The 25475-nt window shown below is 39.1% G+C and overlaps 1 protein-coding gene across 1 annotated transcript in view; it reads right to left on the reverse strand.

Moving 5' to 3' along the window:
* Nucleotides 1-25475, reverse strand: part of ccdc88b (coiled-coil domain containing 88B) — a 61571-nt gene that overhangs the window by 22451 nt on the left and 13645 nt on the right. Inside the window, exons 7-20 of the mRNA XM_015030018.1 lie at nucleotides 24936-25076; nucleotides 22219-22364; nucleotides 21560-21641; nucleotides 19749-19907; nucleotides 15228-15374; nucleotides 14906-15083; nucleotides 14647-14762; nucleotides 14444-14512; nucleotides 11727-12422; nucleotides 7535-7714; nucleotides 5181-5521; nucleotides 4880-5039; nucleotides 3093-3422; nucleotides 1000-1161 (exon numbers count right to left, since the gene is read on the reverse strand). Coding sequence (XP_014885504.1) covers nucleotides 1000-1161; nucleotides 3093-3422; nucleotides 4880-5039; nucleotides 5181-5521; nucleotides 7535-7714; nucleotides 11727-12422; nucleotides 14444-14512; nucleotides 14647-14762; nucleotides 14906-15083; nucleotides 15228-15374; nucleotides 19749-19907; nucleotides 21560-21641; nucleotides 22219-22364; nucleotides 24936-25076 — 2907 coding nt within the window. The remainder of the gene's footprint in view (nucleotides 1-999; nucleotides 1162-3092; nucleotides 3423-4879; nucleotides 5040-5180; nucleotides 5522-7534; nucleotides 7715-11726; nucleotides 12423-14443; nucleotides 14513-14646; nucleotides 14763-14905; nucleotides 15084-15227; nucleotides 15375-19748; nucleotides 19908-21559; nucleotides 21642-22218; nucleotides 22365-24935; nucleotides 25077-25475) is intronic.

Below are 25475 nucleotides of genomic sequence, written 5' to 3' on the forward strand. Positions count from 1 at the left end.
ATTTGTATCAAACAAATGCATCCATCAATCCAAGCAAAGAATGAGCAAAGTGAGCAAACTGAGGACAGAACAGGTAAAAGGGAAAATACTACATAAGTAGCTCCTCTAAAAATTGCAAATGTCAGTAAAAGAAATCTTTGAAAGCTCAAATAATTGCCACTCAAGGTGAATTGAAAACATGACAAAGAGGTTTGGCCTTTGGAAAAAAGTATATAAAAATGAGAGCTTACTGAAGACTTTTGCATGTTTTTTTTCTGATTTTATCTGACAGACGAACACAGAGTAGTGCACATTTGTGATGTGGAATGAAATGATAAAAATTGCAAAATCAGAAACTCTGGTTTGCCATCCTTTACTTTGCAACCCCTAAATAAAGTCAAGAGAAACCAATTGCCTTCAGAAGTCGCCTAAGTAGAGTTCAAATCGAGTTCTCTCTGTAAACGCAGCTGTTCTGTGAAGGTTTCAGATGTTTCTTAAGGAACATCAGTGAACAAACATGAAGAGAATCCAGTAGCTAATTTGAAATTGTGCTAAGGTCAGATTAATTATATAAAATGCCAACAAAGTACATTGAAAATTGAAATGTTGAGAGCAAGTTGAAGGGTTCTGAATCCTTCATCCATGTCAGTGCAGGTGCAAGAACAATGTTTGCACTGTAATATTTGCTCTAACACCAAAGTGCACTCATAAGGACAGTCTGGAGTTTAATAAAAAATGGGGTCACACAAAACAGAATATGTTTAACTTTGTGGGTTCCTAAATTATTGAAATTATGCTATTTCTGCTAAGCATTTAATATTTTATAGATCAGGTGTAAAATGGTGCAGCAAGCATCACTCTTTCCACACAACCATCTGCACGACGGTAACTCTAAACACTTCGATGTCGAACCGGTTCCTTGAAAATAGCCGACGTGTTTCGATCAAAAACGTTAAGGAAGCGACGCTGGGGGTAACGAGCTCACTCCATCATCGTCCTGCTGCTTGTGTGTGTGGTCACCTGTAGCTGAGTGTTGAGCGTCTGCAGGCTGGTGCAGGAGTCCTGCAGGCTGAGGGAGTGGCGGCGCAGAGCCTCCAGCTGCTCCTTGAGGTGCTCACAGGCCTCCTGGGACTGAGACAGGCGCATCTGCAGAGCCTCCTGCCGCGCCGCCGCCACGGCTCTCTGAGGGAGGGTGAGAAAGCTTCCATTTTAACAAGGTCTGCAGCAACGCCGTGGTATTCAAATACCTCTGGAAATATCCATGCGATTTGGAGTTGAGTGGAATCAGCAGCTGACCTTTTAAATTACTCCCATGCAGGTCAGACGTTGAGGGCTATCTGACCTTTATATCAATCTATAAACACTGAAATTCATCCCAAATCTGTCATAAAGTAAATTTCTAAACTTTTTTTTCCGCCCTGTAAATATGCATACTTATTACTGACACTTGACACTGTGTAACCCACGCCTAAATATGTTGATTAGGCATTGTCAGACATAATCTGAGGGAAAAATGCTGACAGCATTAAAAAAAAAGTGTCTTGCTCCAAAATTGATCTGCAGCAGCACATCACGGCTCATTTCTGTTCCCACCATGCAGCCTGACGGTATTTTTGCACACACAGGCAGGGAAACAGCGTTGGAGCATGGATTTGAGCGCGTGCAGCTCAGGTTTAGCGTGTGACAGCTCTTTTTTTAAACCACATTTTCCTCATGTTTAACATTGCTGACTCAATCATACGCTGGAAATTTCTTCCTTCGTAAATGGGCACCTTTAAAATTTTGCTTTCCTGCAGCACAATTCACTCTTCTGACTGTAGTCATTAAATTTCAGTATTGGAAAATTGGGCTATTTCTATATCAGATGACGAATCCACAGAACAACAGCTAATAGATTTGCTGCTTTAATAAGCACCTCCATCCTGCGAAGGAGATTTTACCTCTCCGACTAAACTAATTTGTCTGCACTGTGACTGAAACTGTCTTCCTGCAAGTTTATTAAATTAAGAGTATTTGTCAACATTTTTGCGTTTGCTGCAGAAAATCAGATAGGGTATTATCAACATAAAATGAGACTTCTAGGTTAAATATGGACATGATAAAGTGAAATATCTGGATGCAAATGTGCTGGTGGTGGAGAGTGAAGAGGCTTTTTTGGTTTTTAAGTTTTTCCACTATTAATGCAGTTTGGGTTACATATGTTAGCTTGTTAAGTTTTATACCAAAACACAAAAGTTGGAGAGCTTGACAACCACCTCAAGCCGCTGCTGCTGCAGCCTGTGTAACGACGTTTCAAACTGCTTTTGAGGGATAATTTACCATCAGTTCACATCCTTCCATCGTTGGCATATATGCATTATTAATGTTGGGCTTTTAATGATGTACAGAACTTGGTGCACACCCTTTAATTAAATTTTACACCTTTAAATCTAATTTTAATTATTTCAAAGATTGAATAATGTCAAACTGGAGCTGTATCTACATAAACATTTGTGTAACTGGGTGGCACAATCTCCTGATGATTATAAGAAAACCATACATTTTCTACACTTTCAAGCCCTTTCACTACTTAAAATTATTAGTAATATTTCTATTTTATTGTATTATTTATTTTAAATGCACACACCTTGTTGAGTGTTTTTACATAAGAATCAAAGCTGCACCAAAATGTTTCTGACTGAACCAGGAATTAAAGCCCAGAGCTGGCCGCGTCTTCGTTCAGCTGTCCTTAATCTCTTAAAAGTTTACCAGCAATAATGCAGCGCTGGCTGAGAAATGCACTGGATGAAATTCCTGACCTTGGAGATGATGCAGCTCCACTCTAACAGCTTGATGTTGGGGTTAATGTGTGTTTTTGAGGCAGAGAGGAACAGCATGAGCTGCATCCGGGGAGCAGCAGAGGAGATAAGGAAGATTAACAGTAGCCGAGGTGACATTTTAAAACTGATGAGCAGAGATAAAACCCAAGTTCTGGAAATAAACCGCCACGCTCGGGGAAGTGGCCTTGTGCGAGCTGATAGTCGCAGAGTGTCCCTACAGCAACAATTTTAGCAGAATACGGCCCAACCCCTCACATAAACACAGACGCACACATCGCTTACAGGCTTACACACCTCTTTCTCCAGCTCCAGCACCCTCTCACTCAGCAGCCGCTCTGACTCTCCTGTGGTGTGCCGCCGGGTCATGCACGGGGCGAGCTCCCTGCCGGCTTCAGGGCTTTGATCTAGATGTGGCGTCTTGCTTTTGTGCGACAGTTCTGAATTTGAAACGGGAGGAGATTCGCTCGTATTGAGCTGCTGTGAGAGCGACTCGGCTTTCTCCTGAGACCGCTTTAGAGAATCTGTCGTCGCCCTGAGCTCAGCCTCGGATCTCTGCAACTTCTGCCTGAGGTTGTCGACTTCGGCAGCCAGTTTCTGAGCTGAACTCTGCTCACTGGATAGATCCTACGGAGATGGAGAGTGGGTGGGAAAGGATTAAAAGATTAAAATCTGAGGAATGCTAAAGAAAAAAAACAATGCATTAACATAAAGAAGAATATCTAGCAGGAGGATTTGCACAATCTGTTTAATATAAATCCTGAGATTTGATTCAAGGACAACCTTTCTTGTAAAACTTTGTTAGAGCCAATAAGCCTGGTCATCTACAGCAGTAGCTCCAAGCTGAACAAGAAAACTGGATCTTCTTTCTTTTGGTTTTAATTATTGTTAACTTGCAAACACTTGTAATAGGTAACTCTATGTGGAACAACCTTTTTAATGTAACCTCTGCACAGAAATTTGACAAAACAGGGATATTCTGTTGTTTTGTACCTCTGATCTAACTGCAAACAATCTTTAAATTGTTTAGCACCAGATATTTGCAAAACTTCTGCACAGGATTCACAGAGTAGCAGATTGCATTAAATATATCCAAATATGACAATAAAGTCCAGCTGGTTTGCACCACTTATGCTTTTTGATGCATATTCATTATACACCAAGGACCATGTTGTAATCATTTTGCTGCCACCTAGTGGTCAGCCATTTGACCGATCAAGTTTCAAAATGTATGATGCATGTGCAATATTTAAATTATTTTGTGATTGATTTAGAATCTGGCAGAAAAATACACACATTTTTAATTATTTGTTGATACATTCATGCAATGAGTGGTCATAATAAATATTATTGATGATGGATAAAACATAATTTTGTTCCAAACACGATAATGAATAAGACTGTTATGTTTTTTGCAGGCTATAAACTAAAAAAAATAGCATGTCACTCTGAGTTTGAACAATATTTAAAAGCCTATAAATACATCTATTTAATGAGGAGGAGTGTATTTTTGAGATCCATATCACTTGTGAATTTTATCTCTCTTTTGAGTACATTTATGACAGCATCAAACAGCAGGTTCATCTCATTTGTGCATAAATGCAACATCTCCAGGTTTTCCAGCTTGCAGTACAGAAATTATAGCCACAAAAACTAATAACCTCAACTTTTACTGGTTGAAGTGAGTTAGTATGCTAATTAGCATTGGGATAATGACAATCACAACAACCACTGTAACAGTTTTATGCATTTGTCACTAATGTCTTTTTCTGTCTTGTAACAATTAACAGAAAAATATGCAATTAGCAATAAATTTTACATTCATTTTAATTTCTGGAGATCATTTCCGGACCCCCCGGTGAGGGGTTTTATGACCCACAGAGGAATCCCAGCCCCCTCAGTTTTACAGTCGTCTGCACTGGGGGAAACCCTCGCTTTTCTCTTTTTGCTTTTTGAGCGTGATGCATGTTTAAAAATCTAATTCTTTGGCAGTGAATTTGTTTTGTTCAGGTAAATCCAGAGTGCATAGTCACCTTGTGCAGCAGAACTATAGGTGTAACGTGAGCCTTTTTTCAAAAACACACCTGAGACAGTGAGCTGATCTTGGCCAGGGCTTCTGCATGCTGCTCCTGCAGCTGCTGCTTCACCCCCTCCATGCTGCTCAGTCGAGAGCTGAGCTTTTTCTCCAGGTCCTGCAGCCGAGCGCTGAGCTCCTTGGACTCAGTCAGCTGCTGACACACACGTCTGCACACACAGCAGGAACACGGGTCAGAGGAGGGTTGACTGAAGATTTCGCATTACAGATAATGGCAAGACGCAAGCAAGCAGCTCTCTCTGATGCCTTGTAAAAGTTAATTGCAGGATGAAGGTTAAATATGAGTGCACCTGTGTTCAGCATCCAGGGCACACGCTCTCTGGTTGCTGTGCTCCAGAGCCAAGGTCGTGCTCTCCAGCTGCTGCCTGAGCCTCGCCGCCTCCCTCTCTCTCTGACGGCCCTCCTTCCGCTCGCCGTCCAGCTCCGACTGGCACACGTCCTTCTCCTGCTCCAGCCGCGACGCCTCCAGCAGCGCCTGGTCGCGCGCTCGGACCAGAGACTCTGCTTCCAGGGCGGCCTCGTGGAGCTCCGCCTCCAGCTGCTCCTCCCGACGCCGCGAGGTCTCCAGACTGCGGCCCTGACGCTCCAGCTCCGCTCTCAGAGTCTGGATGGTGAGCTCCAGCTGGTCAGTCTGATGGCAGAAGACGGATGGATTAATGATGCCATTTTTATTACTTTCTGGACAGACGAGGCAAGAAACTATTTGATCCAGCAGGAGATAACCAACATGACTGAATCTCTAGACAAACCTGACTGTGATCCAGGTGATAAACTACAGTGAAGACAGAAGTCATGAATAAAATAAAACCCAGATAGAACTGCATGGGAGCTCCATAAACCATGAGCTTCTCATATTAGAAGACAATTAAAATTTAGCTTTTATGTTTAAATACAGCAGAACGCTAGCAATTTATTTGTAGGAAAGTCTGCTTCTGTCCATTAAGTTAACTTAATGTGTTATTGAGCTTAATGAACTGTTTGAGAGCTAGGATCAATTGGAATATATGTGTGATTGAATTTAAATTATTTTTTTCTGTAAAGTTCCTGGAGATGACATTTGTTGTGAATTGGCACTGTCCAAATAAACTAAACTGAATTGAAATGTTTAGCAAAATTATGTTTAAAGCTAAATTATAGATGCTAGATCACCAAGGGATTGCTAGGATTTCTATTATTCTGAATTTTGTTTAATAATCCTCTGGTTTAAGATTTAAATTTAACAACAAAATCTGCAACTTTTCTGCAGCAGCATCATAGATCTATATATCAGTTTAAGCTAAAGTTCAGAATCGGCTTCATTTGCCATATTTGTACACAAAAACAGGGAATTTTACCTTTTTTTTCAACTTTGCTCTCAACGTGCAGAGATTCAAATATAAGTCTATGAATTTGGAAGAAGAAAAGATGAGGTTGAATTAATGTAAACATGTGTAGTATCAATGTAAGCATTAGAGAGATAGCCTGTGGGAACAAACTGAGTTTATGGTGGTTCGTTCTAGTAAATAGCGTTCTATAGGGCCAACCTAAAAGTAAAAGTTTAAACAGTTTGTGTCCAAGATGTGTGGGGTCTGCAGAGATGCATGTCCTGGTTGGAGAGAAGGCTAGCTTCAATGATCCTCTGAGCTAAACTACATTATCATCACACAGAATGGCTCAGTGAGCTCACACATAAAAAAAAGAGACGGGGGATAACAAGTAATTTTTTCCATTTGGGTTAAATTCAGGCCTGAAGCTCAGGGAAGTAGAGTGCACTTCATGTTTCATTTAACATTCACCGATTTAAAGCCCAGGAGCTTAAAGTCTCTGCTGCTGTGGTCAAGATGTACAAGACGTGGCTTTTTCCGTTTCGTGAACTGAATCATCAAATATTCAAATGTACAAATTTTTATTTTCAAGCTGACTATGCAGATGTACAACTAATGTTATTTAATTCATAAACCGAGGAGGCCAAGAAGCCGCATCGCTCTGATATTGTGGGAAGCAGCTGCATTTAGTTCTTGTCAGGAAATCACAGCATCCAAGAAGGCCGTGAACTTCTTCACTAAACTGACATCTGAACAAGGAGAGCAAGCTTTCTTTTAATGTCAAATTGTAAAAATATTTGTCTTGGAAAACTTAAAACTTGAATAAAAGTGGTGCTAATTGGCTGTAAAAATTGCATGAACACAAAGAAGCTGGATTCTTTTTTTAAAAGAATCAGTGTGCCATGGAGGAAGATCAGAAATCATTAACAGCTCTTTCTGTGCAGGAGGCGTTCACCAACCTTGTTTTATGGTATTTCTTTAATGCTGACTATGCAGTGCTCTTTTCCTTAACTTGCAGCTTTACTCATGTCCTGAAATTTTACTGCAAATAGGACATTAAACATAACATTCACCTAGACTTCATTCTGCTGATGCAGAATGTCTGAACAAGCTGGTTTTAGGTTTCATTTTTAAATGAAATCATGTTAAAAAACTGAAGTGACGACAAGGATTTCAGCTCGGAGTTCATTTGTTTCTTATTCAGGTATTGCAGCTGAGAACTTTATACTAAAATAATGTTGTATAGTGCACAAAACTTCTCTATCTTTATTTCAGAACGACAACAGTAGTTTGAACAACAACAACAACAAAAATCCATCCACGTCTTGTCTGCTCCTGACCTTTCGCTGGGCGGCACGCAGGGCGTCCACCGTGCTGCGCAGCGTGTCCCTGTCTCTCTCCAGCGCCGCCCGCTCCCCCTCCAGGGTGGCGATGACCGTGGTCTGCATCCGGTGGAGCTCCGCTTGGCTCCGCAGGCGGCACAGCTCCTCCTCCATGTTCAGACCCTCCGACTGAAGGACCTGCAGGAACAACAGGGAGACGATCACGGAGCTGCAGAACCGGCCGCCCTTCATAAATGCTGGGTGAGTTAGTTCACTGAACACATCTCAGTTCTCTTTAGGATCGACCGGGTCAGCCATATATGTTTGCAAACCCCCCAATAAACCTTTAAAATAAATTAATCCTTTATGGTAATTGTGTCATCTTACTCTGGGCAATTGCAGTTACCTTTGCAGTCCTTTTGATTTTATACTTTTTTTTTAATTCATATTTTGGATTTTTCAGTTGGGGAGCATTTTTTGGCATTTGTAGCAATTCATGACTTTTTATTTGAAAAAACATTCTTTCTTCTTTCAGCGAGAGGCAGAATGAGGAGCAACGCTCTTCTTGCCCGTTACAATAACAAATTTTTCTGGACAATAAATTGTCCCAGTAATTTTTATGATAAACAATAATGTTGTTTTGATATATTGCTAATGGCATAGTAATGCAAGTTTGCACTCTCAAAGACCAATAAACTTTGATTTGTAAAGAATATTTAGCACTGGTACACATTTTAGATAACCAAAATAAAAATAAAACAATAAATAAAACTGGAATAAAAAACACAATCAAAATCACAAATACATTGACTTATGATATCTTTCAAAAAATATTGATCAGAATTAAATTTATCAAGCTGAGCTTCATTTATCATGCAATTTATTGATTCATTGCTTATTGCTACTAGCTTAGCCTCAATACATACTGAGGCAAAGCTCATTGTAATAGGAATGAAACAAAAAGCGTCATCTTGGGGCCGCAAAGTCTCCAGAACAGTCTTTAGATTCAATCTAACCAGTTGATTGAGGCGATGCCAGAATAAATCTCTAAACAATGTTAGAAGGTAAAACTGTTTTATTTGATCGGATGAGACTAAAATTGAGTTTTAAGCAACAAAGACTCCAGTGAAATTACTTTGGGAAAGACAGTGTTAGGTATGGCTGAGGATGTGGGATGCTGTGGGCCTGTTTCTTTTCCACAGGGAAACATGTCAGAAGGCTTGGCAGAAAATTATCTATTCAGTCTGCCAGATCAGGTGGTGGCGCTGTAACACTACCAGAGAAAAAAACACCGAACTGCTCACACAGCAACAGGGAAACATGAAACCACCGCTCTGAAATCTTTCCGCTGTGGAACTTGGTTTCAGAAACAATCATTTCTCCTCTCCCTAAGACATCAAACCTGTGTGAACGCACAGCCTACGTGACTGAAAACTTTCACATATGCCTAAAATGATCTCAGTGTGAGCAAGACTTCAGATGTTTGCCTTGACGACCAGCGTTTAAAAACACTGGCTTCATGAAAACTTTGAAATACCAGAAGATTTTACGTGGTTTTATGTCATGCAGGATATTTATTCAAAATATAACCCTAACTCTCAAAATAGGAATTGTTTACTATTAACAGCCTCCGGGCCTAAATCCATATGAAACCTTTGAGCTGGAGAGAGCGTCATGAAAGAAGCCAGGACTCTTTGTGATCCACAGATTGTGCAAAGAGGAATGATGAAACAGATCCTCCTCTGTTTTCTGCAGCCTTTTGAAATGTTAATCCACAAAACTAAAAGCTGGCAGCAGGGGAACCTGCAACTCTGTTACCAAAGATTTTATTTAAAACAATTATTTTATTGCAATATTTCCCCCCAGAATAAATAAACTCAAAATAATGCCTGGATTATTCTTAATTTATCTATGTTTATTACTGAACTACAATAAAATATCATTTTTTGAGTTTGCTTTTATAATTAATCTTTAGTTTGAATCCTCCCTCAACTATTTATTGTCAGTTTTCAGACGGTTTTCCTAAAATCTCTGCCATGTGATTTCAATGATACTAAACAGACTTTTCTTCCTCTGTCACTTTTCCCTGCAGTTTTCCTGACAAGGTGTTAACTCTGGGTTTCAGTTTTATGTTTTCTGTTCTGCCAAGGTTTGGTTTCAGTTTTTTGACTTCACTTCTTGTTTTATTTTGTAGAATCAGTTTCTCCTTTTTCCTCTGCAGTTCCGGGTTTCCTGTTTGCTTTATCTGATCCTCGTGTTGCCATGGTTACCATGACACAATTATCCTCCCCGTTTTCTTAGGTTCCTCCTCTAGAGTTTTACTAATTTTGCTGCATATTCTGCTTTTGCAGAACATTTGTTTGTTTGTTTTGTTCCCTGACAATGTGTCTGTTTTTGACTCCTTAGTCATATTTTTGATTTTTGACTCAATTTTTTACTCTATTTTTCTTAGTCTGTCAATTTCTATAACTGCACATCAGAATTCCCTATTTATCACCTCAGCTTCATCTTTAATTGTCACTAAACCTATACCTTTAATTATTTAAAGTGTCAAGATCAAACAAAGCATCTTTATCCTGAATAAACTTTCAAACGTTCTCATTTAGACCAACTAGATTAAGAATAACATCCTGGGCTTATGCAGGTCAAATTATTACACCTCATTAAAACATAAAGTACATTTTTTTTTTTTGTAATTTTTGTAATTCTCTGCAGGAATTATTTTAGTATAAATAAATAAAAACATAAAAACTATTTACATCTTATCACTAAAATGTCTGCACAGTTCAGTTCTCACTTTCCTAATATTTGTCAATCACAATATAATCTTTAAACAGCTAATTATAGATTGAATGTTGCATTTTGTTTGTGATTAAACGACAGCAGTAATGCGTCAAAAACTGGAAATTTCTTCAGAAAAACTGTGTTGCATTAATCAAGCTGGTTCCACAATCAGTTTAAAACATGCAGCGGCCGCGGCAACACTTCATCGACCATCCCTTCTGTACTTCCTCCTCCTCTTCCTCGGCATAACCAACCTCACTTATGGACTCGGTCTCTTCATCCTGACTGATATCGATTTACTCATCATCTTCAGTGAAGTCTGCCTCTCCTCTCCACTGACACTTCGTTTGACGCTGTAACCTAAGCTATCTGTGTGGTGCAGGAAACCTCATGATGGCCCAGTTATAACGTGAAAACATGTTCTTGGTAATAATGTTGTGTTTCAGAAATGCTGAACCTTTTTTTGAGAACAACATTTTCAACCTTTAGGCCTGCGGGAAGCGCACATCAACACGACTAAAACCAGGTTGTTCTGTGCAGAGTCTCCATTCCTGAAGAGCTATGTTCTGCAACTTTTAGATGCATCCCGTCTCCTGCACACCCGAATGAAATGAAGAGCTCCATCACATGAGAGAATAATTCAGTCATTTGATTCAGAGATGCAGATAAAAGTTTTTCTTTCCCACTCAAATTATCGGTGGATTTTTCTGAATCTTCCAGTGTGACATTTTGCTACAGCAATGAAAGTTATGTTTAATTTAAAGGGACTGTATTGTGTACTTTCCAGGCACATAGTGCCAATCAAGTTTGCTATTAATATGCTGTATATATCAAACATAACTTAGTAGAAATTTGACTTCACAATTTAACACCCTGAAATTGTTCCTCTGTCTCTTTAAGAAGCTCCTGGTCTTTTTGACACTCCCCCTTTTGCCCATCACTACAACATTTCTCCTTTATGACGTTCTTTGGAGTGTTTCACTGAGAAGTAGCTCGTATAATGAGCTCAGCAAAGGCACAGTTCCACCAAATGTTTGCAATGGCTGCTGCTGCTAGTCTGAAGGAGCAGAAAGAAGGAGGTGTGGGGTGTGGGGTGTCTGTGAGGCGGGAAACTGCAGCATTTTTGCTTCCTGAATGGTTGCCACTGGAAATTCAAGGATTTCTCAAACATGAATGAAAGAATCAAAACAAAACTCCAGGTATGTTTTAGATGAATAACATTATAACCTGATGTAAAACACAATAAAGTGGATTTTAATCACTTTTAGCAGTGGTGCCAATAAAGGTAGAGGGTGCTAGGTTTTACACTGGTGTGAGACATAACCTAAATTAGTTTCAGCTCTTCAACTTACTCGCCAAACACATCTTAATAACCTTTAATTGGATTTCATGAATCTATTCATTGACAGACCTGCAGGCTTCTCACCTCTATATGCCGGCGAGCCTCCATCAGACTCTCTCCAGCTTTCTTCAGGCGCTGCAGCTCGGCCTCCACCAGCACCAGCTTCTGCTCAGTCTCCCACGTCTTCCTGCTTTGCTCCCCCAGCTTCGATCGCAGCTCCTGGGCTGACTTCGCCTGCCGGTCGGCCTCCTCCTGCGCCTCCTGGACTCGGCTCGTCAGGAGTGCCAAGTCAGGCCCGGATGGGGAGCACGCGTCCTGGTGCGTCTCTGCCGTCTCGGCGTTATCTTCAACGGGACGCTTTACGGCCTCTGATCCAGCGTCTTCCACCTTTGGTTCTTTCTCTTGTTTTTCCAGTTCTTTCTGCCCACCTTCAGCCTCGCCCCGCCATTTGCTCTGGATCTCCTCATCACAGACTTCGCCTTTTCCCACTTGAACATGCAGACCCTCTTCACCCACTCCTGCTTCCCGCCGTGCCCCTATGATTTCTCCCCTTTTCTCCCTCTCCTCCATCAGCCTCACCCATCCTTCCCCTTCTCCCCTGCTGCTTTCAGAGCCCTGGACTCCTCTCACCGCCTCCCCCTCCTCTTCCTCCTTCTCCTTTTCTCGGCCCAGCTTCTTCACACCTTTCTCCTTCCTCTTCTCTTGAAGGTGTTGAAACTCCCTCAGCAGCTCCTCCAGCTGCTGCTTCAGAGTGCCATTTTCATTCTTCAAGTTTTGAACCTGAAAAATGGAAGATGAGAGAAATTTTAATAGCACTTTAAAGCTTTGAGTCTTTGCTGGAGCAGATAAAATTCTTTCTCCATCTCTTTACAATGCCATAATGGGAAATTAAACCAAATGATTTAACGTATAAATAGACGAATAAGAATCTCATCATAAATAACCTAAAAAGCAGAACGAAGCAGAAAATAGTATTAGAAAAACAGGCTTTAAACATCAAAGGGAACATGATTCATTTTATTAATTTGACAGGTCCAACAGCATCGATCCAAAACAGCTGATGCGGCTGCTGTAGACATAGTACATCAAATTACCATATCCATTTGTCATACAAAGGCAAACTGTAGTATTAATCACTGTTTCCACCAATAGCCCGTTTAGATGAGTGATTTTCTCCTTCATACCGTTTGACACTAATGGTTGGTTTGTATTTGGGCAGTGATGTCGTTTTCATCAGGTTCACATTTGAAATGCAGCAATCAAGACATGATTGAGGTCTAGACTTTCATTTTTCTTTCGAGTGCTTCTTAAAAATACAGATAATTTCTTAACAGACGACGACGACGATGAGTCAGAATGCGTTTCTTTCTTTTCTTAAACTTCTCGTCAATAGAAGTTGAAAGTCTTCAATCGCATCTTGATTGCTTCCATTCAAACCCACTGTGGCGTTGCACAGAGGGCAAAGACATACGACTGCTATTAACCTGTCCGCATCATACAGATATTATTCCTGATATACAATAATTACACGCTGCACAGATTTTAAGAGATTTTCCACAAACTTTCAGCTGATTCACTGTGGAGGTATTCGAGGCTATGATTATTGAGTATAAGGCTGATTTCTTTAGGTGTTTGGCTTTTTTGTTCCAACTAAATGATCCAACAAAATGTCCTGAATCAAAAGATGATTTCATTTTTAATGTACATTCAAAGCAACCTAACTAAGTCACGTCATAAATACTTCTGATTAATCACATTAGAACCTGTCTGACAACATGAAGGGTTTTTTTTTTTTTTCTAAAGAAATTCAGGAACAAATGAGAAACAAAGTTAATGAGTCTAATCTGGGACTCCTTATCCTTAAACAGAGAAAACATGTGACCCTTCCCAGGTTACGGCTAAGCTACCAAATTTACTCCAAGAGTGCATCGACAACTCATCTAGGAAAACAGAACAACATCTGAAGCAAACATGCCTCTGGATGAGTTGAGGTCAAAGGTCATGAGTCAACAATATGAAAGTGAATGGGCAAAAATCACATCTATTAAAATCACTGCTGAGTAAAAATATCATGAAGGACCACTGGAGAGGGTAAATTAATGTCATCTGCAAACATCACAGTCCAGATGTTAGACCAACAGCTGTCTGTCACCAACGCAAACAGGAAGAGGCTTAGAGTCGATTCCTCCATCTTGAACTGCTGCTCACATACAGGAAGACTACCGGGTTTTATGTTAACTAGAGGAAAACTGAAGAAATTAGAAGCATAAATTGAAGTCAAAATTATGATAAACTATCTGAAAACTCAAGAGAAAAAGTAGGAGATCAATAATAAAGTTGAAATGATGGGGAGAAAAGGCAAAATGCTTAATAGGTGGAAATAGTTGAAATGTAAAAACATATTTCAAAATGTGGAAAAAGTAAAACTACAAAGTCAAAATGACCTGTGAAAATCATGCTTGGGTAAATGAGATAGCACAACATAATTCTGTAATGGAAATGAAGAAAATAAATCCCACCAAAACGTTGGGGCTTCACTGTAAACCATCATAGCTGCCAGAGTGCAGAGAACATCACTTTTATAAACATTATTTTCCTCCATGCCACCCTTCATGTAGGAGGTGTTAAGGTGTCTTTTTAAATGAAAAAGGAATTTTTTTGAGACGTAATGTGACATTTTCTCTGTGTGTGTTTTTGGTTTTGTCAGAGACTCGTCTCTGACTCCAGTCGGAGTGACATCAGACCTGAAGCACAAAGTCCTCTCCTCTCCTCTCCTCTCCTCTCCTCTCCTCTCCTCTCACCTCTCTGAGTGTTTTCTGATGTTCCACCTCCAGGCAGGCCAGCTCATCTTTGGCATCGGGGGAATCAGCCTGCAGTAAAGGAGCACAGACGGTTAACACTTCCACATCACATCATCCTGTACGTAGCTCAATGTGGCACTAGTAATATTAGCACGGCAGAGGAGCAGTGATGGATTATTTATGTTGATTTTCTGAACCCTGACCTCCTGCTGGGCCTGCAGCTCCTCCAGCCGCCTCCTCAGCTCGGCGTTTTCCTGTTCGGCTCCCAGCAGCCGCAGCGTTGAGGCCTCACCCACTTCCACGCTCAGCGGCTTCTGATCTGAGACAGCAGGAACAAACAGAGAACCGTGACACATCATGAATTAGAAAATGAAATTACAAGTTGCTGAGATTTTAATGAGAAAAGCATTAGTTCATAAAACTGCGGTGCACGTTGGGGAACAGAAAGACGGGTTTTCTAACCGATCAGCTGGCAGGGCTCCTCATCAGAGTCCAGTTCTGACTGCAGAAACCGCTGATGGATGGCGACATTCGGGGGGGGAACACCTCCCTTTGACGTGCTCCTTTGCCTTAGGTCTGCCTCCAGGCTCATGTTCATCTCCAGCAGCTCGTCAACCCGCTGCCTTTCAGTGTCCCGCTCCTTCACATCAAAACAGAAACGGTGCGCCATGCAGACATTACTAAAGAAGCTGAGATCTTACATCAAACTTACAAAAATCATTGGAAATACCAGATTATTGGCATATCGAACAAACTTTAACGCTAGAGCAACAGCTCCACCCACCGCCTCCACGTCCATGATCCGCTGACGCAGAAGAAGATTGTCCTTCTCCAGCTCCCGTATGGAGGAGCAACGCGCCCGAGAATCTGCCAGCTGCTCTTCTAGAAGACTTTTGGTTTCCTGCAGCGCTGCACACAGATGTTGCTGCTCCTGAAAGAGGGGCCACAGACAGAGTGTCTCTAGTTTACCGAAATGCAATGCTAGCTACAACATTTTTTTCACATTTTATGAAATTGCAACAAACTTTGACACATTTAACAGACGTTTCTTGTGCAAAATCCACACAAGGTTTGCGTTAAATGCTGTTATTGAGGAGAAATGAGTCACATTTTTATAACAGTTTTCAACAGTAATGGAAAAATTCTAAATAAATAAAAAACAAAAGCGATTCAGCTACAAGCTGACATCATGCAATTAAAACGCATCCTATTTTCACCATTATTGAAACCTAAGGATATTTTTGAGTGTGGCTTATCCCTGTTTTAGCTGTAACTGCAGAGAAATGTGACTCAGGATAGATGAACACAAAAGGATCTCAAACTTTTTAGATGTTTCTATTAGTACAGAAATTTAGAAAATGAGGTAGGACTTTCCTGCTATAATTATGTGCAGCTTTGTGTTGGCCCATCACATAATTTCAGAATAAAATCAACTCATCCATCCTAAATGTATCTGTATTTACCTAAAGGATTCTTACTTCTTCTGCAAAGAAAACTTTTGAAAAATATGAAGATGTAAGAACAAAATGTGGGTTGATTATGAAACTTGTGCCGTGTTTTCAGTTTTCACAGCCTTATTAAGACTCTTCAGTGGCTCCATAAAGATTTTACAGCTTAAGCGCTTTTAAACATGTCGAAGTGAGATTACTACATCAAAGTAAAACCAGTGATCTGGACCAAAAAGCCCAGCATATCCAGGATTTCTCTGGCTTATCCTGAACTAACCTGACTGTGAGTTCATCAAAGCAAATAGCTAAAAAAAAAAAACCTCTAGAAATAAACCGAGGTCTTCTAAACGTGGGTTTGTGCACATTAAAGGAAGAAGACTTTCAATCTCAGAGGTCTACTCTAACTCAACACTTCTGATATTTAGAGCAGCTGAAAGCAACAATGCTGTTACAGCTAAATCTCCTAGTGTTTAAATTAAAAAGCCGATTTATGACGTTAACATTACAGCGCATGGAGACCAAGAGATTTACGGTCTTTATTAGATGTGCTGCAGAAATGTTCTTGAAATATTAGAATGATTTTTTTATTCTGCCTGTTGCATCAGAGGCTGTCTAGACTACACGAAATAAATAAATTAAAATTAGCAAATAGGCCTGAAATTATTGAATTGTTTTATATGTTCAAAGCTCTACTACACAGACATTAATCGGTTCTATTATCATAATAATTTAAATTTGAAAGCATTTTATAAAATGATTGTGCTTTATATGTATGTAAGATATTTGATGCAATTTGGAAAAATATTATGATTCACAAAATTATTCCAACAGATTTAGATTTAAAGTAACAAGCATGTTTCTCTCTACTGGGAGTAATATCTGATCTGATTTTATTGCTATAAAATAAAGATTATTTAATTCAAGAAGATTTTTTAAATAATTACTGAGATTGTTATTAGTACAATGTATAATAACATTGTACTAATGTACAATGTTAGTACAATGTTACTAACATTGTACATGTTAGTAACATGTACAACATCTGATCTGATTTTATTGCTATAAAATAAAGATTATTTAATTCAAGAAGATTTTTATATATATCTGATCTGATTTTATTGCTATAAAATAAAGATTATTTAATTCAAGAAGATTTTTTAAATAATTACTGAGATTGTTATTAGTACAATGTATATAAATTGATATTCATTGTGCATTTCCTTTGTGTCTCATTTCCTGTCAAAACTTCTGTGTTGAATTAAATAATTTTAAATTTGAAGGTTTTTTTTTTTTGGTTCAGCTCTTTATGATCATATGATTTATTGACAGAAAAATTAACAACCATATTTGAGTTGTGATTGTAATTAAGAAAAAAATAACTTTAGAGTCAAAGTTTGACAGGAACAAGATCCAGCGAGCGATCAGAAGTATTTTTCAAATGCTTCACCATGAGAGGTAACGATAGCAGAAAAATGTCTCCATCTGTGCATTGATGCCCTTTTTTTATTATTCCGAATTCATTGCAGGAGAGTCTGAGCCTCTATATAGGTGGATTCTCATCTCAGAACCGAACCATGTTAGCTTGTCGGCATCAGATGACATGGGGATGCGCTCTGCTTCACGGTACAGAAAGAAATCGCATTTACAGAAACATCATGAGGAGCAATCCTGCTCTTCTACAGGAGCAGAAAGAGCAGAAGTCTGCAGAGATGCAGGGAAAATTTCAATTCCACAGCATGTGAACTATTCGCCAGTCTGACACCAAATTGAGTGAAAAAACTCTCAAAAGCTGATATCGGCTATGGAATATATTTTACACTAATTTCAAAGGAGAGCAAATGTAGTCTGGAATGGGGAAAAAGTCACTCTCAGCTTCTTACTGTGGAAAATCCTCTATATTCATGCTTCTGTCACACTGCTAAAAAGTAAAAAAAAACACTTTGCGGGGTTAAACATGAGGAAATGAAAGGCATTTTGTGGAAGATTAAGTTCTGTCAAATCGCTGAAGTATTTGTGTCGGTTTTCATTTGCTCTGAATAGCAGATGTGTAGTAGAAATGTTGGTGCTGCGTCAGGACAGACAGGCACAGCAGCATTACACTCTCCCTTTAAATTTATTTATCCATGTTTGGGATCACTTGATCATCAATGATCTGCAGTTCCTCAAATGGTCAGATCATTATTTGTAGGATAAACCACAAAGTAGATTGCTACACCAGTTTCAAGCATCCAACAACCTGAGGTGAGTGAACAATGAACCATGAGATCACGTTCACCATCCTTACTCAGATATTTGAGTCCGTTGTGGTACATTTTGTATGAATGCCAGATATTTGTGATAATCGTAGAAAATCTGCGTCGCTCATGGAGTCAAAATGTTTTCACATATCGTCGCCTTCCGAAGTCATTCTTAGATAAGAGTGATTATTATTATGATTATTATTTGCATATATTATGTTTTGGGAAGAAAGAAGTGGGAATTTTGTTGCCAAAATCACTTTTTGCAAAAATTATTTTAGGAAAGTGATGATATCAAAAATATCATTGCAGGGTAGGCTGTCAGGCTTCCTTCACGATCAAATTGTGAATGCAGTGGCATTATTGTGTTGTGCAGCTCTGGAAAATATTAAGAGATGACAGCACTGAACCTCATGGTTCTTCCACCAAACATTGATTTCTGAACTCTTCCTGAGCTAAAACATTAGTATTGTAGTTCCTACACGAATATGAACTTGTTTTCTTTGCAATATTTGAGCATCCTTTTTCTTAATTTGATCATTTCTCATTTTCTGCAAATAAATGCTAAATTTTTGCATGGAATTTCTGAGACATGTTGTCAGTAGTTCGGAAAATATAAGAACAATGTTCATTTTACGCAAACATAGACCTATTAAAAGTAAAGCAGAGAAACTGATCATTTTAAGATGTCTTAATTTTTTCCGTCTGTCAAAACGAAACATTTCGCAGCAGTGTGACAGGACTAGAAGCTGTTCATTCATCCTTACAGGAAAGAGAGAAAGTCAAATGTATTTTCTTACACAAACTCAGTGAAGTAATATTTCTAATGGCGGTTCTAAATAATTTTAACCTCTTTTAATTGAAGTGTGTCCTTGTGTTTACCGACCTTGTAGAGACAACAATAAAAGGATGAGCCCCAAAAAAACAGTGCAGAAAAACATTTAATTACTCATTTAGAGACGCAGGTCATGAGTTAATGTTTACAGATTCAACTATTAATTTAGCTTTTGCTTTGACAAGTGTTTGTGGCATTTATTTCACAACAAACTGGGTAAACTAACAAGTGCAAGGACGTAGCCAGAAGGAAGAATGAATCAAATAAGTCAGAGAAGGTGACAGTGAGGACACCAGGAGATGTTTTACAAGGATGTGAGGACATTTTCTGCCCCAGAACATTTCAGCTAGTTCAGAATAAATTTTATTTAGTTGTAAAAGTTCCAGCGACTAGAGGCAAACTCCTGCTCCTCCTCGTCAACGGAGCAGCTCTGAGCTGTAAATCCAGATGACATCAAGCAGTATAATCTTGTTCTATGGCTTTGGATTTCATAGTTGTTCGCGCTCGCTTTTGAGTGAAACACTGAGGGCCGTAAGAGGGAATAATAATAAGATTAAATGACACTTTTTACTGTCGGATATTGGCTATTCCAAGGTGAAATTAATGTGAGATCTTTTTGATATGAGCTTCTCTGATTATATTCATATTACCACTTCCTGCAAGAAGAATTACGGGGTTACAGATATGCTTCACTGAAGGTTTTAATATCTCCGTTTTGGCTGGGACTGCAACCAGTTTCAATGTGTTTTTAGAGATGTATGCTAGCATTTTGTTTGCATTTGTACCTTCAGCTGAGTGCGAGTCAGCTCCAGGCTGCGCAGTCTGTGTTTGCAGCTCTGCAGCTCAACCTGGAGCTGCTCGGTCCGTGCAGCTCGCTCCCGGGCGCAGTCCAGCTCGTCCCGCAGCGTGCGCATTCCCCTCACCTCGTTCTGCAGGGAGCGGTTCTGGAGGAACACAAGACACAGAATCACACACAGCAAACAGGGTTGAGCATTGATCAAGGGAGGATGTGCAGAAAAGCCAAAGCAGAGTATGATGCAAGAAGAAGAAAATGTGCCTTTGACTGTGAGCACAGAATGTGCTCACAATCCATTCCCAGCAGATCCTAATTTAAAGGAATGTTTGCAGCTTTCAGGTGAAGTGTTACTGGGATTTCTCCCATTTAGAAATTAGGTAAGTTATCCGAGGTGAGAGACTGCAACGTAACATGCATTTCAAACCAGTGAGAGTATCTTAACGTTGATTCTACCAAGCCCATGCAGTCGCTGCAGCAACATTAAAGTTGGTGGGAGTTCTCATTTAAACCAAGTCAGCATTTTTGCAGCTTCGTTTTGTAATAACTGCAGTGGCACTGTGGTTTCCATAGAAAGATCAGTCATCAGAGAATTACAGTAATCAATTTGTCATGTTATAAAAGTAGATATCAGTGTCTCTGCGCCGGACTGAGAGAAATGGTCGAACTCTGTTCTCCAGATGATAAAATGCATTCTTTGTGTCATTTTTACAGTGCAAAAAACAAGACATAGGTGTTTTATTATTATTTTTAAGGATAGATTGCCGGTGCATGAAGTTTTTCTACAAGTTTCTTCTTCTGTATTTTCAGAACTAGTTGATATATTTACTCTCAAGTCGACTTGCTGATAGCGCCAAAAAAAAACAAAGCGATGGTTTAGATAATTTGATGAACTGCTCTGTAGCGCAGCAGAGAAGAAATAAGGATTTTAGAAAGAGTTTAAATTAAAAATGGTCGTGTTTTACATTCAATTGTGTATTTAATAAATTACTGATTCATTAAAATTACTGATACATTTATTTATTTATGTTTAAACCATTTTTCAGAAAAATTAGGATTTCCAGAAAATTAGTCAATAAAACTGTTAAATTCAGTTTATTTATCCATTGTCTAAAATGCCAGTCCATCACAGAGCAACACAGAGACACACAAAGGAAACGACTATGCTCACATTCATACCTCATTATTATCTAATTTACCTTAACTTGTTACCTAAAACTTTTGTTTCCATGCCAGGATACCATGGGAGAGCCATACATGCACAACATGCATGGATGCAAACTCCATGCAGGAAGACAGCAGGATGGGATTTGAACCCATATGTCATATCATCTCCAGGTGGTTAAAAAAAAAATATATATATGAACTCAATTTTATCCAGTTGTCCAGACAGATTTAAACTCAAGTAAATACAATATAACTTATCCTATAATCAAAAAAAGTGCAGTTTATTATTCACGTTTTTTGCGTATTAATGACTGGTTATAGGACAGTAGTTCTTTTCTACTCCTAAACTAAAGTTGTTTTCTGTCATCCTCCTGCAGGCCAGGCCAATTATTTATAGTTTGCATTTTCAAACAGCCAAATGTTTTATAATTTTAACAGTTAATTCATGTGGACTTGTTAAACGTGAAACTGTAATCCCACCCAAGGCGCCAAAGTAGCTTGAGCCTCTACTAATTTCAATTTTAATTGTGACTATCAGCAGAGGCTTTACTGATAATTGACTCAAATCAGTATCAGGGATAAAAAATAAATCTTTTATTTTTTTGTGTATATCCAGACCGTGGTACATCTTCGAACCTCTTTTTGAAGTTTCTTCAGCTGATCCTCCATCGTCTGAATCTCCTGCTTGTAATCCAAAATCTGATCCCCTTTGTCTTCCCTGAAAAAAAAAAAAAAAAAAAAACCAAAAAACTCTCGGAGCTGAACGCTTTATCTTCCTGATGCCTCCTTATGGTCAGATCTCTGATAGCTGAAGCAAAAAGTACAAGAATAAAAGCACATAAGCAAGAAAGACATAAAAAAAACCCTGAAATTATAACTTGTGACTTTTAGCCGAACTTTGACCTTTGAATACATTTTAATACACAGTGGATATTAGATTGTTACACTGAGAACCCGACTCGTTGCTGAGAAACAAGTCATTTTTGTGCATTGAGAGGAGAGACAAAATTTGCACATCATTAACGCTGACCTTTATGACAACTTTACTAAAGGTTCTCCAGGGCTTTTCTTACACACACACACACACACACACACACACACACACACACACACACACACACACACACACACACTACATTTTTCTATCTTCACACTGACTTACATTCATTTCTGTAACCCTTACGCTACACCTGACCATTACTCATTTCACACCCTAAACTCAACCCCTAACCCATAAAACAGAACTTCTTCTTATGGGGAATGTAATATTTGTTGGAAAGCACACAAACACTCACAGTTGTTGTTTGAGGCGGCGGAGTTTGGCCTTGCTGTCGGCCAGCTGGAGGGTCAGACTCTGCGGCTGATCATCAAGATGGCCCCCCAGCTGCGTCTGCGTTGAATCGCCATGGGTTTCACGCTCCTGACACAACTCCGCTATCCTCTGAGGAAGAAGGCAGAGAACTCTTTAAAACATCCTTAAGACTTCATTTAATGCAGCATAAAAAGATTTCTGCCAAATATTGGCAGGTTTAGTGATGTGAAATATGTCTAAATTCACAGAAAATTAGAATAAATTACAGATTAAATTAGCTTAAAAAATATAAAAGAGTTGGTTACCCCATGTCTCAAATCACTTTTCCTACAGAAAGTTTTAAGTCAGATGAAAAGGAAGAATTTATTTAGAAAATAACATTTTATATTTTTAGTATTTAAACTCACCATGCAGACAGCACTGTGTATTTTTTATTTGCTTATTATAAACTATATGGTTTTTAAATAATGGTTTCTATTTAGCATTTGCAAATGCTTTGATCAAGTTCATTTAGTAAGGTCTATATTTACCAAGGTTATTTTTATTTTGCACATACACAGGAAATGCTCTGTTTACCACAATGACAGAAGGAAGTGATGACAAACTGACAGCACCCAGAGAGCAACGGGAGAGAGAGAGATACCTTACTAAAGATAACTTCTACTATTTATTTTAGCTTTTTAGTTCATGTTTTGGATTTTAGGACTTCACCTTTATGGTAGAGAAAATATGACTCCTTTATATCCATAAAAGTCCTCCCCCTTAGAGGTGAAAAGTTTACGAAAACCACAACGTTTCTCAGACACAAAGGAGCTGTGGATGCTGCGGGTTTGCTATGGCCGACACGCCTTTTCACTGTTTTCTTCTTTGTTTTGTGTTAAAACAGAAGAGCAGACGGTCTGTCCTACGTACTGCAGCATCGCACTCCCTTCCTGAAAAGGTTACTGCTGGCTGGGCTGGCAGGAATCAAAGCCTTTCCTTTGTATGTCCTGAAACATGTTGAATTGGAGATGCCCTAACACCAGACATGCCTCCATTTAACTATGCAAATAAATGTGTACGGCTTGAGAATCACACTCTCAGAATCACACACTCGGTACCAAAAGAAACTCCATAGAATGTGAAATGAATGCATTTCTAAATAAGGTGGAAGTGAAAACAAAGGCTTCATCTATGTACAAACTCAGGTTCTCACCCTTTAGAATTACACACTTCTAGCATGGATTACAGACACTATTATTATAAATTGACACCTAAATGCATCGAGGAAAGAGTGATACTGAGGCATTTCAAAGATTGTGTTTATTGAGGGAAACAGCAGATAGAAAACTCTGAAACTGTTTTAACCAGCAAAATACAGAAAGTGTCCAAATAAATCCTGAAGGACCGGTGTCAGAGGAGGACAGGTTACAGTTTCCTGTCCAATTATCGATCTTTAAAACATCTGAAGATTAAAATTTCGATTAATAATTTTTCTTAAAGCCAACAATGTCAGTGTTGGTTATTAAACGTACATAAAAATCATTGAGCAATATCTGTGAAAAAGTACAAATTTGTTCTAACTTCACATGCTGGAACTGGCCCGAGGACAGACTCGGGTCCCGTCTACGTGAAAAGTTTAGATGTGAGCTGGCGGCCGGGTCTGTCAGTCCGTCCGTCTTTCACAGCAGAGCAAAAGGGGACAGTGGCAGTTTTTTTTAGACGTTTGCAGATAAGATCAGCGAATAAGATCAATGGATAAGATTGGTTTCACATGTTAGTATCAGCTGATCAGCCCTACTTGCGTCCTGCATGCTTTAAATGTTTCCCTTTTTAAACACACCTGAATCAAAGGAATGGGTAGTTTGCATGTTCCTGGAGAACTTGATAACATGAAGAGGAGCAAATTAAACTATTTTAAATCATCTTTGTTGGAGCTCTTGAGGAATGACTTCTCAATAACAAACAAGAGCTTTATATCGATATGGATGTTTCAGTTTCAATACTTCAAATAATGCATATCTTTGTCAAACATATCCTGCATCCAATCTTGCACAAAAAACCTAATTTTATACTATATTTATCTAAACATATTTAATTATTTATGTGTATGTTTCATCTTCCATATAACTATTTAGAAATATTTTTGGACCTTTTTCTAAATATCTTTCTGCTTGTACTTTGCTTTATTTCTCGAGCCACAGGTTTCCACAAAGTCTCTTCACAAGTGATATGCACATGCTTTTAATAAATTTGGACAACTTAATCAATCACCAAGTCGTCACAACATCCTGCAGAGTGCTGCCTTGTAGTATTGTTTTAAGTTTTTAATTTCTTCACATTGCTGTGTTTCGTTTTGTAATTTTATTTGATGTTTTCTTTTATCTTATTTATCTCTGACATCAAGCACATTGTTTCAGCTGCTGAGGCTCTTTATAAATGATGATGATAAACTGTTTTTACTTTTTTCCAGCATATGTACTTTTTGGGTTTAATCAGTTAAACTTTGCAGGGCTAATTAATTTCAGCTGTCCACCGTTGTATTTAACAAACACGTTTCTATAAATCAAATCTGGGCTTTTCATCCACTTGTCTCTTAAAATCTAATTATATAATGGTAATAATAATTTTGTGCATTAGTTGGTATGCATGCCTGGATGCTCTCACCCAGATTTTCTCCTGGAAGAAGGTAATTATTCCTCGATTTGTGACCATACGAACCTCCAGGTGTGTGTCTCTCTGTGCCAGCAGGCTCTGGACTTGCTTGGCCATGGAGCTGAAGACCAGCTGTAACTCTGCACCTTCTGCCTCCACCAGCTCCTCCCACTGAAGAGGCAGCACCGCTCTCGGATCCTGAGTCACCTGCAGCAAGGACAGTTCTTCAGGTTCCTGCGATAAAAATCAATGTAAGTCTGATCCAACCAGGAGATCAGGGAACAAGCCCTCCAGGCAGAGCGAGTGTGCGTTGAATACCAAGCATCTGCGTAGATTAGAAACAAGTACGTTTTACATTCTGCCTGGCTCGACTCATGCATGCAAAACTAATGATCATGTTGATGGCTTTGAGAGGTTCGCGGGTGGAGGCCATATGAGCAGGAAGCAGGGGATGCATCCATCTACGCAGGAGGAGCACTTCTCACCTCTGTGATTTATTAGGCTGGAAACTTTGGCAATAAAAAGGCTGGTGGGCTACACGCTGTTCCTGAAATTCAGCCACGCTGGTATTCAGCATGCTGTTTTTGTGAAGCTGGCAATTATTAA

The sequence above is a fragment of the Poecilia latipinna genome, unplaced genomic scaffold (genome assembly GCF_001443285.1).
Source record: "Poecilia latipinna isolate Pla-1442-1.1 unplaced genomic scaffold, P_latipinna-1.0 Scaffold0, whole genome shotgun sequence".
Classification (NCBI taxonomy): domain Eukaryota; kingdom Metazoa; phylum Chordata; class Actinopteri; order Cyprinodontiformes; family Poeciliidae; genus Poecilia; species Poecilia latipinna.